The 16,640-nt window shown below is 39.2% G+C and overlaps 1 protein-coding gene across 7 annotated transcripts in view; it reads right to left on the bottom strand.

Moving 5' to 3' along the window:
• Positions 1-480: 480 nt before the first annotated feature.
• The window catches only part of Fbxl4 (F-box and leucine rich repeat protein 4), a 79,572-nt gene continuing 63,412 nt past the window's right edge, over positions 481-16,640 (bottom strand). For 6 of the 7 annotated variants that reach the window (XM_036177553.1, XM_036177554.1, XM_036177552.1 and 3 more), the window contains 3 exons: positions 12,306-12,377; positions 6,211-6,523; positions 526-1,019 (listed from right to left, as the gene is read on the bottom strand). In XM_036177553.1, coding sequence (XP_036033446.1) covers positions 856-1,019; positions 6,211-6,523; positions 12,306-12,377 — 549 coding nt within the window. In that variant the 3' untranslated portion in view covers positions 526-855. Of the gene's footprint in view, positions 1,020-6,210; positions 6,524-12,305; positions 12,378-16,640 lie in introns of all 7 variants that reach the window. The other variant, XM_036177557.1, reaches the window with a different exon arrangement.

Genomic DNA, 16,640 nt, shown 5'->3' with positions numbered 1-16,640 from the left:
AGGGCATCTGCTTGGCAGCTGGGGAGTGACTTCAGTCAGCAGTCACCACTTGTATTTGGATGTGCCTGTGTTTTCATACCTAGCAGGCAAACACAGATGCAGACAGAGTGGGAAAAGCACTAATTTTCCAGCTGAACGATTAATACATCAGCTTAAAAAAATCTCATTTGGGAGCTTAAGAAACCTGATGATGCTGGATTTGAGGCTAGCCTGGGTTACACAGCAAGCCTTGTCTCAAAATAAATAGCCAAACAAAAGAAAACCCCAATTATAGCCAAAAGCAATAGTCCTGGACAAAAACCAAGTCTCCCCAGTGGAATTTTTTCACTTACTTTTTTGGTGCTTTGGTGCTAGGTGAGCACTGTGACTCTGAGCTATCTTCTCGGTGCCTCTACTTTCAAATGGCTCTCCCAAGTTTGCATACAGCAAACAAAATACTTGCCGGTAAAAAAGCTTAATAAAGATTCTTTACAAAGAGGAGATGTGCAAAATCAACTTTATTTTTCATAAATATTATGATTATTTTATTGTCCAAAGTATTCCTTTAAAATAAATTAGAGCATTTCCATATTATTCCTTTAACATACAATTATTGATTAAAGCATATCACTGACCGACATAATGGGAAATAACATCAGCAATTCACACATTCCTAAAGAAAAGTGCCTGCAATATTTTAAAGAACATCCTTTTTTTTTTCCCACTTGATTTAATGGGTAATTGTACGTTTCCATTAAATTCTACAAATGTTTTAATTCTCAATATTATAAAAATTAAGCAAAACAAAACCAAAGCCATCTCCCAAATCAAACCCCAGCAAAGCATGTTGATCTTAATGATAGAACAGGTGTTAAGTCACTGAGTAAAGCTCTTTTTTATGAATACTTTTGGAAAGCTGGCATTGAGTTCTAACACAGCCCTGTTATCAATCTGGGAACAGAAGGACACGTCAAGGAGGGAGAGATCTTTGCAAGATTCCAGGAGCTTTCTCAAGGATGCTGGGCTCACCATTCTTGTTCCTGTTTAAGAAGACAAAGCACCTATAAACTATGCTACTAAGAAGTTCCTTTATTTTTAATTTGAAGCTTATATAAAATAAGTAAACTATTAAAGCAAAGCATTTGTAAAACAAAGTACTTTAAATGATTAACAAAATGCTTAACAAAAGAAAAAGTGAATATTCTCCGATAATTTGGCAATGAGAAGCTGAACCTTGTCAGTTCTCTGCCATCTGCCATATCCATTCCTACTTTAACACCTTCTGATTGTCCCTCACCTCCCTACATGTCACCCCAGTGCAAGGGGTTATTCACACCTCACCTTACTTAACCCATAGGCTACCCATATGCTGCCCAGTAGGCAGCAAAGCTGAAAATTCACCCTCCGATTACAGCTAAGCAACTATCCTGACAGTCTTGAGCATCTATTTTATGCCTGGGAATGAAAAGATGAGTGTGCCACATCAGCCTTAGGGAGCTACTGATTAAGATCTACAATAAATAACACTACAAAACTCACTGTCTTATAGTGGATGGCTGGATGACAGATGAAGGATGACAATTGATTTCTGCCTGTGATAAATTTGGAGTGATTATAGTATATCCAGTTGAAGCTAAATTTAATAAATTATGAAAAACATCTAATATATGATAGGCACTTAATAAATATCAAATACTACATGAGCAGTCTAATAGATGCTCTTCTAAAACATACCCTGTTTTAATTATAGCTTTTCTGGGAGAAACAATCACTATCATAATACATATGTACATTTACTGACAGAGGCATTAGGATCTGGGTTATTTATTTGTTTTATGTAATGCTGGGGATCAAACCCAGAGCCTTGTGTACACTAAGTAAGTGCTCTATACTAATCTACAATCCAGACCAGGATAACATATAAGCCTCATTCCATCTAACTCCTTTCCACACCCCTTACTCTCATGGGCTTCCAAGCTGTAATTATATGGTACTTCCTGCCACCTGTTTGTACTTGGTCTCAAGCTAAACCTGCACAGATTCCTCCTGGAACTGGAATTCAGCAAAGCCTTTACTGTCCAGAAATACCAATTCCCAAGGACACAGAAAGCTGGGCTGGCACTGTGATGTTTGGTTGTGTGCACAGAGAAGCGGGGGTGGTTTTTATGAGAAGAGAACAAGCATAACGAGGAGGGAAGCATACTCAAGTCTTTGTGGGTACATACAGGACAGGGGTGGGAGGAGCATGTAGGACAGGAAAGGGAAAGGCTGTGGCAACACATACAAGACCTTCACAGGTTCAAGCCAGATGGGGTCCAGTGCTGAGAGGAAGAAGAGGACACACTCTCCCATCCTTAACCAAGAAGTTATTTATTATTGATACCTAGTGGCAAAAGGAAAACAGTTTTCTCTAATGCAATGTCCACTGGGCATATCAACCACACAGTCCAGAGCAGGCCCCATGCCCAGGAGCAGTTGGCCAACACAAAACAGACTCCATGTTGTTTTTGTGGACTTTTTGTTTCATTGTCTTATTGGTGTTTTGCTTATTTGTTTTGATTTTTGTGGAGAATTTTTGCTTTGTTTGGCTTTTGAGAGAGAGAGAGAGAGAGAGAGAGAGAGAGAGAGAGAGAGAGAGACCGAGACCCAGGAAGCTAGGTCAAAAGGAAAGGGAACAAGGAAATGAGAGGGCGTGAGCCTCCTGCACTGAAGCACAGAGTACTGGGTACAGAACCAACACCCAGCCTGAGCCTTTGTACTATCTCAGTTAAATGCTGGGCTTCAGCTATGGAAGACAATGACACAACTCCAGTAGCTGTTTAGATCAGATAAAATATCACATAACACAAATGAAGCATTTTGTCCAAATCATGTATGACTCCCTGCTTAGTACTTCGAATCGGTCAGATGTAACAATATAAGCATCATCTATGAATGGATCATAACATGGCCATGGAGAAATTTTAATCAAAACCAAACCCAGATGCTGAAAATCTTCAGGTTTTTCCTTTGAGGACTACTAAGTAAAGAGGAAAGAATACACAAGCACTTCTTATCAGTGCTGACGTTGCCAACAGTTCAAGTGCTATGTGTCCATATAATCTGTGATGATGTATGGCCAATAATGCTGGCACTGCTGGCACCTCTGGCACAGCATCCTTGCCAATGAAAGCACTGAAGACACACGGAATTCCAGGATACTGAAGAATTATCAACAGATTTATCTTGTGGTAGAACAATCCCTAAAAACTAGAATTGTCAGGGGCACAGGTTTCAGACCCTTTTTAAAATAGAGTTTACCATTAAAAACGTTAAAATCTAACTTGAATTCATTTTACAAATGGATTCATTTTCTGTCTTTAGTAAAAATGGAGAATGTAACTCATGTAAATCTTACACATCTGACTGAACCCAAACTTGCTAATTATTTAGAGCATGTAAAGCTTTTGGAAAGTTCAACTATAAGATTCTGTTGCTCTATTCACCATAATATTCTCTCTCTGTTTCTGTCTCTGTCTCTAGGCTAAAGTATCTATCCATCTTACATTTTCTACCAAGCAATCTTATCAGGACAAATGTTTATTGCGAGTTGATTTGGCTTCCTTGCAAAAGGTCAATAATTAGGTTTGAGGTCAAAGAGGCAGGCTTTATATCAAATTTATGGAAGGAATTCATCGTGTCCAATAACAATAAAAATCCCTGGGGAGGGGAAAAAATCCCTAATACTAATAGAGGAGAAAGGAAAGAACAGATAATAACCCAATCAACCAGAAGACAACCAATCAAATGACAGGAATTAGTAAGTACCTTCTGCTAATAACCTTAAAGGTAACCAGTCTTCATCTCACCAATGAAGAGACACAGATTACTGGCTGACTAGACTAAAACACTAGATCTAACTATCTGTTGTGTTCAAGAAACACACCTCACTGGTAAAGACATCCACAGACTGAGAGTCAAAGGACAGAAGTCAATCTATCAAGCAAACAAAAGCCCAGATCAAGCTGGTATAACTTCAGCTATCTAATAAAGTAGACTTTAAACCAAAACTAGCCAGAATAGATAAAGGCCACTGTATATTAATAACTACAAAAATATATCAATAAAATATATATGCAAAAATGTTTGCATCAAATGTTAGAATTCATGATTTCATAAAATAAGCACTAATGGGCATAAAAAATATGATAGGTACCCATGTAATAATACTGGGTGACTTCAATATCCCTCTCTCATCTTTAGTTAGGCCAAATTGAAAATCAACAAAGAAATTTCAGAGTTAAGCTATCTAGCAGATCAATTAGATTTAGCAAATGTCTACAGATTCTTCTAACCAGAAACAATGGAATACACAGTCTTCTCATTAGTCCATGGATCCATCTAGAGGAAGTCACATTCTAGGCCACAAAGCCAGTGTTAACTAATACCCATGACTTGAAATAACTTCCCACCTCATCATAGAGGAATAAAACTGAAGTCAAGAGCAAGAGAAAGTAGAGAAATTCTTGGGGATTGAAAAATATGCTTTTGAGTGATGAATAGAGTCACCAAAGAACTCAAGGAATATTTTTTTTTAATTCCTATAACCAAACAAGAATTAAAGCACAACATACCAGAATGTTAGAAAACAGTTCAGGCAATTCTAAGAGGAAAGTTTAAATATCCCCCTTTTTTAACATTAAAAAAAAAAATAACCTATTGACATTTCAATGCCTTAGAAGAACAAGAATATGCTACATGCAAAAGCACAAGGTGGCAATAAATAGTAGAGATCAAACTAGAAATTAATGGAAACTAAAATAAGAGAACATAGAATCAAAGACAGAAAGAGAGGTTAGAATAGATTCGAGTGAAAACCAGGAACACCAGAGAATGCTTAGAAAATGTATAAGAAAAGGAAGATCTAGAAGAAACTGACGAATTCCTAGACATGTGTGATGTACCAAAATTAAATCAAGAACACATAAGCAACTTAAATCCATAACAAGAAGACTGAAACATTAATAAGAAAAAAGTCTTCCCAGAAAGGCAAGCCAAAGACCAGATGGATTCACACCAAATTCTATCAAACCCTGAGGGAAGAGCTAAAGATGAACACTCCTCCAACCATTCCACAACATGGAAAAGAAAGGAAAGCTACCAGATCCACTATATAGAGCCACTATTACCCTGCTATTAAAACTGGATAAGCCCACAACAACAAAAACTCTATAGAAGCATTTTTTTTTTTTCCTGATGAACATAGATGCAACAATTGCCAATAAGATAACTCCAAATCATGGGGTCAATGAGATGGCTCAGCTGGTAAAGAGATTTCCACACAAGCATGAATATCTAAATTTGGACCTCTCATAACTTCACAAAGCCTGGCACAACAGTACTCATCTGTCACTTCAACACCAGGGAAGGGAGTGGCCTGTGGTTACAGATGGTGATAGGAGTTGAGCTTGTGGTGCAGATAGGCATATCCCTAGAGCTCACTGGCCAGCCAGTTTAGCCAAATCAGTGATCTCTGGGTTTAGACATCCTATCTCAAAAAAGTAAGATGGAGAAGTGATTGAGGAAATTATTCAACAATGGCCTCTAGTCTCCTCATGCAAGGGTGTGCAACTCCAAAACAAACCCAACTACACTACTCCTATGTATATATTTGAAGGACTCAACATACCACAGAGAAATACCTTCATATTTTATTTTCATAGTTTATTGCTGCACTGTTCACAGCAGTGACTCCAACCAGCCTAGATGTTCATCAATGGACAAAGGAATGAAGAAATTCTGGTAAATATATGTAATATGAAAAAAAAAATGAAATCTTGACATTTGCATGAAATGGAAGCCTTTGAAGATAATTATGTTAAGCAAAATAATAGGTAAGTACCCCAGGTTCTCTCTCATATGTGTACACTAGATTTACATTCGTACATCCTTGTCTATGTCTAAGTAGGAATTCTTATGACAGTAGAAAGGGGACTGCAAGAGGAGAATCAGAGACTTTAAGGGAGACAGGAAGGCAAATAAGAGCAGTGGAATACATTTGCTATGAAGGTCAAAGCAGGTACTCCCTGGGGACAGGGACCAGGAAGGGGACTATGGTGTAATGAAGGGATTTGGGGAGAGGGAAATGACTAAGAATAAAGTAAATTAGTGTATAGGTATGAAAATTCCCCAACAAAACCCATCATTTTGTATGCAAACTTAAAAATATTTCTAGACTGTATGTACCCTTACCTAATATGTCCAGTTGCTGTAGTCTGGTACAATTAGATGCCAGTTCTTCTATGTCTGTGTCACACACAGACCTGTTAGCTGTAAGAAAGAGTTTCTGCAAGTTTGGGAGCTGGCGTGCCAGTCTGGCGAAGCACCCGGTGCTGCTCTGAAGGGTGGGGCACCAGCCGAGGTCCAGTTCCTCAAGAAGCACACACCCAGAAGCCAACTCTGCTATCCCGTTTTCTGTAATATTCTTGCATCTCCACAGATCCAGGGTCCGGAGGTTTTTACACTTGGCTCCTATCATGCTGGCTATCACATCATAATCTTCAATCTGGAAGTCAAACAATTCAAGTCTTTTACATGTCATATGCAGGAATACAAACAGCTTAGAACATTCTTCTTTTTTTCTTCTGGTTTTTCCAGACAGGGTTTCTTTGTGTAGCCTTGACTGTCCTGGAATTTATTCTGTAGATCAGGCTGGCCTTGAACTCACAAACATTTGCCTGCCTCTGCCTCAAAAGTCCTGAGATTAGAGGCATGTGCCATCACTGTCTAGCTGTTTAGAACATTCTTAATCATCTCTTATTGTTGTTTTCAAGTAAACACACCCATGTCCTTGTTAATCCCCATTTGTTTACTCAACCCACATGTTCCAGTGCATCAAAAAGCATAAGGAATGAGCTGGGCAGATGGCTCATTTGATAAAGTGCTTGTCATGTGAACATGAGGATTTGACTGTGATCCCTAGCACCCATACAAACCTAGGCATGGTAGTATACACCTATAATCACAACACTGGAGAAAGAAGAAATAGGGGAATACCTGGGGCTTGGCAGCCAGATAGTTGAGCCAAATAGGTGAGCTCTAGGTTCAGAGAGAGACTGAGTCTCAAAACTAGAGAGGAGTGTTATTGAGTAAGATGCCCACATTAACCTCTAGTTAGCAATGACCTCTGATCTACACATGTATGTGTGTGCATGCACATCTTCACAGACACGTGTACACTCACATACACAAAGCAAAAATAATCACTTAAAAATCCATTTACCAGAACTAGATAGAATATTAATGAATTAAAATCCAAAGCAGTTCTCAGTCTCATGACCAATCCGAGGAGTATGTGGTATTCTTTGTGCCTACAATTTTAACACTCCCACAGCTTTCTGTTGACAGGGCCTAGTTTCTTCTACATTATGCATGATTAATGTACGTAGGTACTTCATCTCTCCCTGACAAAAGTGCACATTCTGGTAGTCTCTAAACTGTGTGGAAACGCTGAAAGTACTGATTAGGGTAACAGTTTGGGGTTGAGTAAGGATTTATAGACTAAGCATACAATAGAAAAGAACTTCAGACTATAATATGCTAATCACTGTCAGGGACTACAAGTCTCCAGTAGTTAACTCATGATAAAGGATAAGCCCTTTATCTTATCCAAGGGTTAAACATTCCTACCCTTGTGGTTTCTATGGTCTAATGTTTCTTTAAGGAGGTTCTCTTTAGGAGGTCATGTGATTTCATTACAATCAGGTATTAAAATAACCACCAGAAGTCAGAAGGAAACAAATAGTATTTATAATGACTTTTTTCTTTTTGTTAATTTCTTTATTCATTTTAAAGAAATATATATGCAATCACTATCGAACAGACCACCCCAGATGCTAGGAACAAGAGTAACTACCCTCATCCCCAAGACATTTTGCTTACAGTTTTAGGAAGACACAGAGACAAATAAATGAGGGAAAATAGTTCAGTGATAACAAGTGTGAAATAACAAAGCAGAGTGATGTAGGAACCCTCAGAGTCAGTAGTTGAGGGTATGAGGAGGGGATGGGTCTCCAGGTATGGATAGGTGCATTCAAGGAACAGCAATGAGATTGGTGCAGCTGAGAACAGTGGGAGAGATGACAGGCTATGAAACAGAGTTAAGCAGGGCCTGGGGATTTAGCTATGAAGGAGCTGAATTTTTATTTCACATGCTGAGGAAGAAAAGGAATATTTCAAGTAACAGAATGGCTATAAGTGACACTCAAGCAAATCCCTTTCTGGCCTTTGTTTGGGGGATGAATGGCCTGTGGTAGGTGGGAATAGAGGATGAAAGGTATTTGAGTGGACTAAGAATGTTCAGGTGAGACTACAGGGTCCTCATTGAGGAAGACACTGACTAGATCTGGGGCTATTTCTGAGTAGGACTAAAGATTGACACAGCAGGTGACTTCTAAGTTCTGGGATAACTAGGCAAGTGTATCCAGTGGACTCATGCAAAGTCCACAACAAACAGGTCGGGGGAACAGAACCACTTCTACAAGTGAGTTCACCTGCATAACACACAGCTGGGAATTAGTACATCCAATCAGTATCTCTAAAAGGAGCAACCGATCTTTTGACAGGCACAATTATGATAGTACTGATTCTGCCTTTGGGAAACTCACTCACATGCAGAATCAGTCTCTGCCAGCACACCACAAATGTGAAATTCCTCCAACAGTCCTGGTTCTAAGTTTCTCACAGCATCATGAAACAAACAAGGAACACAAAATTCAAAGCTGAAAAACTAAATTGAAAGCAACCTATTCTTTTCTTAATAATTACAGCTTATTTGAAATTACAGAAATAATTGAGAAGTGTCTAGCCACACCTATTGTTTTATTTAGTTATTTATTGAGATAGAGGGGCTCACTGTGTACCCTAGGCTGGCTTTGAACTCCCCATCATCTTATCTCAGTCTCTCAAGTGCTGGGATTATAGGCATGGATCACCATACCTGGCTTTCATTATCTAATTTTAAAAAATACAACTGATGTCTCCAAGGAACTACCAGAAAGAAGATAGGTAACTTGACTAGGGGCAAACAATTAACAGGAAACCTAAGGAAATGCAAGCTGGTTCGAGGCAATTTTAAATTACTTCAAGAAATACCAAATAATGCAAAGAGTACATAGACTATTTTTAATCACTCTTTACATAGCAATAATAATAATAATAATAATAATTTCCACCATATGTTTTCTCTGGTCCTAACACTACCATTTCAACATGTTATCAAAATTAAGATATAATGTTTTACATTTTTTTTGATACTAAGCCTTCAAAATTTGGCATGTATCTTACATTTGCATCATACAAAAATCAAAACTAGTGTATTTCCAACTGCCTGTCAGCTACCAGCCTGGACAGCACAGCAGTAGAAGCTACGGATGAATGTAGAGTACTCGGGGTATTACATGTGTTCTCTTTCTACACATTTGTTCCTCTTCCTAGGACCTACTGGGTAGAAAGTAGAGACAGAAATGCATCCACTGAACTTTTTACTTTTCTTTTGAATTTACCTGCTCTCATGACTACTCAGAACGCAGACTATATTTCTTAGCTTCTCCTGCTACAAAGTGTGCCATATGACTGAGTTCTGGATAGTATGAAGTAATCTGAAAAGGCAGGCAACCTCTAGAAAGAGTCCTTACAGGAGAGTATTGTGCCTTTGTGCCTTCCTCACAGTTTGACATGGGAATGAGATGGGTGAACATATAGTCTTCAAGAGCAGAGTCTAGATCTCTCAGAGGAATGAGCAGTCAAGCTGGCAAATTAGCCTGGGTTGTTCACTTCCTACACTCCATTTACAGGTAAGAGAAATAAACAATCTTGTAGAAGCAGTCATTGATAGATTTACCCAATTTTAATCAGTATGCTTGCAAACTTGCCAAAAGATTTTAAAGATAAAAGACTAAAATGAATTATTAAAGCAAGCTTTAGATTACTATGAGGCTTTATTACCTACATGGCCATTATTTATTTATTATAATAGATAATAAAAAGTTGGCTGTATATGGATGGTGTCCCAGAGCTTTTGGAGGTATTCTGGGAACATGGCTTCTATGTGGTGCTGGCTATACGTGCATTTCCAAAGGGAAAGGAGGCAGACAACTATTCCTAGAGCTGATGTTGTTTATGCTTGAAATAGAGCTGAGCTCTCCTTGGGAATGAGGCACGCTTGGGCACACCAGACCAAAACAGCAGAAAAGCCTGGTGCAATCTAAGGAAAACCAGAGTAATGTGGAAACAGAGGTACAGTTCCTGCTAAACACTGAAACAACCTTCCTGACAAAGCTGCTGGACACAAGTTTATGCAATGTGGTGCTTCCTGGGGATTTAACTAATGGAACAGAAATAAACAAACTAGACTTATACTCTAAAAATAAAACAAACCCCAAAAATTTAAATTAAAGAGCCAATCATCTATTCAAAATTATAGTTTTGTTCTCAGCGCAAATTACAGGAAAACCTAGAGTTTCCAAAAAGTGCTAGTGACTAGAAGAAGGTCTAGGCATGTTAGTAGATGGATCAGTATAGCAGCATCTCAGTGGTAACCACACACTTCATTTTAAAAACAGCCTGCTTATCAACAGGCTCCATTTCCTACAGTGTGCTACATTTTAATATACGTAATATGGGCAAGTGAGTTCAGTATTGAGGAAGGTTGGAAAGCAGGGGTTAAGCAAAGGCAAACTGTTTCTTTGTGGGGAATAATACTATGGTAATACCCCAAAGGGAAAACACACCAGTGTCGTTTCCTAATTTTGATTAGGAATCCCTGCTCTGCTCTCACTTACATGTAAACTCTTTTATAATTGAATATTCTTCAGGGCTAATTTTCCACAGATCAATTCTTGGAAACACTGAATTAAAATATATGTAATTTTAACTATAAACATTTATGTACATACATACACATACACACACACACACACACACACACACACACACACACACACACACACACACACACACAATCTGACTCAAGCTGTGGACAGAGCCTGCTTTTCCAGAGAATGGTGCTCCAATTTAAGAAAGGGATGAAAATAGCAAACAGAGCAGAATACTTGGAGTAAAACGAAATACAGCCCTTACCAATGTTAGTGGGGCAGGCTAGCAATACGTAGGAAGCAAAGAAGGTGACCTGTTGTCACAGAAACTGCCATCAAGGGCCACGGGGTTGCTCTCAAATAGCTACAGAGATCTGAAGAAGTCTATGAAGTGGCTTACAAAAGTAAGATTTTGACTTGAAGTAGGAAAATCCAGTGGGTTCCCAAGACTGTTTCTGGGAACTAGGTCTGTTTGGGTCTATATTTGCACTTTAATAAGACCTAGGCACTGAGGTTACAGAATATGATATGTGAAATACATCATTATAAAAGGTTTGTTTAGACAACATTGTCAAATTTTTGGACATCTTTGAAGCAATTGCTAAACTACAAAGATGTCCAATTAGTATCCAAACCTAGGATACCAAATTTCCCTGACTGTCAGCTTAGTTAGGGCCTGCAACTAACTTTATGCAGTGCTGGACAAGTCTGGGAATCCACGTCTGCTTTGGTTGCAGGTACTGGAGCACATAGTAATGGGCTGCTCCACAGAAAGACTCACGTCTTTGCATATGTAGGTGTGTGCACACAGATCCCAATAGTTCAACTGTCCCTTAAGTCTCAGAATAACTTATAAGCCAGCTAACTATATAGTTTAGATTAACAAATTTTAAATTTTCTCATTACCTCTTCCAGGACACACAAAGCTACAGTATAAACATTGAAGGCCTTTAGAAGTTTTCTACTCTAAGAATCAGAAATCTGAACTTCATTCTAGTAAAATTTAAAAAAAAAAACAAACAAAACTCAACTGAATCCTAATACAGGGCATCAATCTTTTTATTGTGCTTGGTAAAGAAGTAAAAAAAAAAAAAGAAAAAAACCCCCACAGACACAACACACTTATCTTCTATTATACTTCTAAGAATTTTAATCTCAGGATTCAAATTGAATTTTGTGACAATCTAATTAAACCACTGACATCTGGGTGTGATACCTGCCCAACACTCTTTGAAAAGGATCCACACAGGTCAACGGCCTGAGATACCACTCTTCCACACACTGTACTCCCCTGCTTTTGTGGTAAAAGAAAGTGCTTCAAAGACATACCCTCCAATGTAAGCGGAAAATATATTTGAATGTGGGGTAGAAAGTATGTGGATATGTACAATGGTGGGGTGGGTTAGGTAAACCCCACCCATGGGAACAAGAAGAGAACAAGCCATTGGTTATTAAGAATTTTCGAGCACTTACCATCACACAGCTGCCCAAGCTGAGGTGCTGAAGCTCTGCACAGAAGTTCAAAATGCTCAGCAGTGCTGTTTGCTGCCATCGGGGACCACATCAGAGGCAAAGGCAGAAAGTGAATGAACGGAACGGGAAACAAAGAGAAGAGGTCAATTAGACATTAAAGGTTGTCACTGCTTTTCTTGAAACACAGCTGAAAACCTAGGTTACAGAGTCCACAGATGCCATTTAATGAGTCCCCAGGTGCTCCCACCATTGACTGGCCTGGTTTCGAGGTAATCATTAGCAGTCTCCATGTAAGTCATCACTTAGTATGGTTTTACATACTCTAAAGACATCTATATTCCCCACGGCCTATCAGTTTATTTCTCAGGTAAGCATCTGGAGTCTGCTTAAGAACAATGAGAGAGAGAGAGAGAGAGAGAGAGAGAGAGAGAGAGAGAGAGAGAGAGAGAGAGCAAGCAACAGAGCAAACACAAGAGAGTGACAGAGGGAGAGAGGGAGAGGGGTAGGGAGGGAGAGAGAGGGAGAGAGGGAGGGAGGGGAGAGGAGAGGGAGAGGAAGCAACCCCACAGGGGGCTGGTGACACTCCTGAAGAGCAGCTGCAGCTCTGACATTCACTGATCAGCTGCAGTCTGATGGAACTGCCAATAGAGTCACCCCAAATCAAGACCGAGCTGGTGACTTTAATGTCAAAGGATTCTCTTTGCTGACAAGGATACCAACAACCATTGAGCACCTGTCAGTAGCAGATGCTGACGGAAACTTATCTAACATGCACTTTCCAGTCATGTTTCTGCCATTTAATCCCATCTATCCTCTGCAATGAAAATGTCTGACCATTAAACATCCACAGGTATGCTAGACTGCTGTACAGTCGTAAGTAAAATGTATTTTCCATTTTTAGTGAGTGTTTGTGTGTATGTGTGTGTTGTGTGCGCTTGTGCCCACAACTGTACATTCTGTGGCCAGAGAAGGATGTCTGCTTTCTTCTTCTATCCCTGCTCTCTACCTTATTCCTTTGAGACAGGATCTGTCACTAAATGGAAGCTCACTATTTTAGCTAGACTGGCTGGCCAAGAGCTTTCATCTGCCTGGCTCTCCTTTCTCTACCCCATTGCTGAGCACATGCAGTCATGCTGTACTTTTCACATGGGTACAGAGGTTTGAACTTAAGTCTTCATACTTGCACACCAAGTACTCTTACCCACTGAGCCATACTGCCAGTCCTAAAAATGTATTTAAGATGCCAACTCATTTCATAACATCTCTACCATGAAAAAGTATAAAAAACAAACAACAACAACAACAAAAAAGCAAAAGACATTCTAGTTTCTCTTTTATTAGAAGAAAACTATTCAAATGTGCATGGCAAACTTTCTAAACATTTAAACTAAATTTTTCTTGTGTGTGAGAAATTTAATATATTAACAAATTGATGGGTGATATCATTTTGTATGCTGTAAAAATGTGTTGGTCTGACTGGTTGAAAAATAAAGCTGTTTGGCCAATGGTGAGGCAGAATAAGGTTAGGTGGGACATTCTAAAGAGAGAGGAAGGAAGACAGAGCAGGGGAGATGCTGCCAGCCACTGGCAGAGAAGCAAAATATAAAGGTACCAGGTAAGCCACAAGTCATGTGGCAAAGTTATAGATTTATAGAAATGAGTTAATTTAAGATAAAAGAACTAGATAACAAGAAGCCTGCCATGGCCTTGGCCTTAGTTTAAAAGTAATATTAGCCTGTGTGTGTTTATTTGGGTCCGAGTGGCTGTGGAACTGGGAGGTGGGAGAGATTTGTCCTGATGGCAGGCCAGCTGGGATACAGGAAAACTTCAGTTGCAAATGGCGCCCAACATGGGGCAAGAGTTTCCACCTAAAACCTGAGAGTTTAAAAAGAGATTATAAATGTAGCTAAGAGCACCTTCCTAGTTCATGCTGTTTATGGCGGGCCTAGGTACAATGATGTGTTCCCTGGTTATGGCGGGTTCGCCGCATGTGGGCTGGAGCTACAGCATGGCAGATTCCCGCCAAGTTACACAGAGGTTTCTACAAGCCATTTGATATGGTGTGTGATGGATATACCTTTTGCTACTTAAAAAAAAAAAAAAAAAAAAAGAGGTTTCTAGGCTATACACTGCTAGATGGAAGCATATCCACTGCTTCCCAGAGAAACTGTTCTTGCCCGGACTGCTTGATGAAATGTTGTATCGACTGGACATGTAGGACCCACAGGAAGGTGACCACTGAACTTTGCAAGGCAAAATGATCCTTCAGGTTCCTGCTTCACAGAAGAAACTGCCAGACATTCTACATAGCCATAGTTTAAAAATAATATTAGCCTGTGGGTGTTAATATTTAGGTCTGAGCGGCTGCAGGACCAGTGGGTGAGAAAGATTTGTCCTGACCACAGGCCAGGCGGGACACAGAAAAACTTTCAGCTACAACAAATTATTAAACCTTCCCTGTGTTTAAGAATTGAAAAGGATCAGCTGAAGGAGGGGAAGGTCTAGCTAAACCCCAGATAATTCTCAATAGGAATGGGGTAATGAAGTACTTCCTACAAAGTAAAATCACTTAAAACAAAAACAAAACACTAATTATAAAAGGCACTAAAAAATACTAGATTTCAGTATATTACTTCATTGAGTATTTTTCAAAGCTAAGCAAAAGTTTATCTTGATTTTATATCCACTTTCTAACACAACATACTTGTAAGACAATCCTAAGTAATTTTTAGAATGTGAACACTAGACAGGCTGTATAAAAACAGGTTAACTTTGATTCTCTAAAGTACTTAACCATACTATCCAACTAACAAGAGAGTGTGAACATCACATCTGTTTCCATTAAAGTACTGGGTCTGGTTTTGTTTTTTGTTTTTTGTTTTTTTTTTTAAACAAATTTGCTCTATAATTTTCCCTCCCAATATTTCTTCTCTGACACACCTACTTTCTTTCTCCTGGAACTTCTGTTTGATGAACACTAGACTCTCTCAAGTACTAGTGTTTGCAGTGGTTTAAACATATGTCCACATGTTATCCAGGTACGGGGCAAACCTCCTCTCTTCAGAGGGACTCCCTTTTAACAAACAGTGTGCAGCAGATATGACTGGTGACTGGACAAGACTGCACAGAGTTCACAGATATTTGATCAAATATGATGCTGTGTGTTTCTATGAGGGGCTTTTTGGACAAGGTTAGCATCTAAACCAGTGGGCTGAGTAAAGCAGACTGCCCTCCCTAACGTATCATCTAACCAGGTTAAGCCTTAAACAGAACAAAAGAGCTAACCCTTCCACCAAACACAGGAAAGAGCCAAGGTCTGAAGAAGAGTTCTGCCAGTTCCCAGGTAGTGAGCCCAGAAATCACGGTTGGCTTTGAGATTCACAGAACCCCAGCAGGTAACCTAGCTGTAGTCTCTCTTCCTTGAGTTTCCTTAGAGCCAAAACTACCAATGGGAACACTCCAGATTCCCCAGTCATAGAACTGCATGAGATAATAAATGTAGGTTGTTTTGGAATAACTGATATATAATGAGGTAAATAATACAGTGATTGATATAGGGAGACTATAACATTTATTAAATGAATGAACAGGGTTCCCTTTGAGAATTAAACATACATAAATTTATAGCAGTGTCTAATGTTCACTGTGTCTCTAAATGAACAGATTCCTCAAACTGTGCTAATTCAGCAATTTATTCTTTGCATCCAGTTTGGAATTCATCTCCTTTATTGACTTTAAAATTCCAATAAGCATCATTTATCTCCTAGACTTCAAATCAGTTCCTTCTTACAAATACATGTTTAGCCTACTTATATTCTGTTAATTTCTAGGTTTTGTTTGAGACAGAATCTCATTTCATAGCACTGGCTCTTCTGGAACTTGCTATGCAGACCTGGCTGACCCCAAAGAGAGATCTGCCTGCCTCTGCCTCCTGAGTGCTAGGACCGTGCACCACTACATAGAGCTTTAGCTTGTTTTGAAGAACTATTTTCATTTACTTCTTGGAACTTCACTCCCAATCCCCATTTTCTATTTTTTAAGTGTATCTTGGTAACACTCTTCTAGGACCAGGACTTCTAATGAGGTCCCACTCTGCAGGAGACACAGGGACACTGCAGAACCAGCAAGAAACTTAGCTCAGTTCTGACCATAACACATGATCAAGATGCAAAGTCCTTCTTGGTATATCTGCACAGGGGCAAATCCTTCCTTTCTCTAAGATTCTCAATCAACAGCCTAGCCCAGAGTAGCCTGGAAAGCCACATCACTCATATCCGCTCTATGGCCCTAGGCTGGAACAGTAATGTTCTCTTGGAATAGTTTAAGATAAAACAT

Source organism: Onychomys torridus, chromosome 2 (genome assembly GCF_903995425.1).
Source record: "Onychomys torridus chromosome 2, mOncTor1.1, whole genome shotgun sequence".
Classification (NCBI taxonomy): Eukaryota; Metazoa; Chordata; class Mammalia; order Rodentia; family Cricetidae; genus Onychomys; species Onychomys torridus.
Note: the sequence above shows the minus strand (reverse complement) of the source record. Positions and strands in the feature narration are given on the sequence as shown.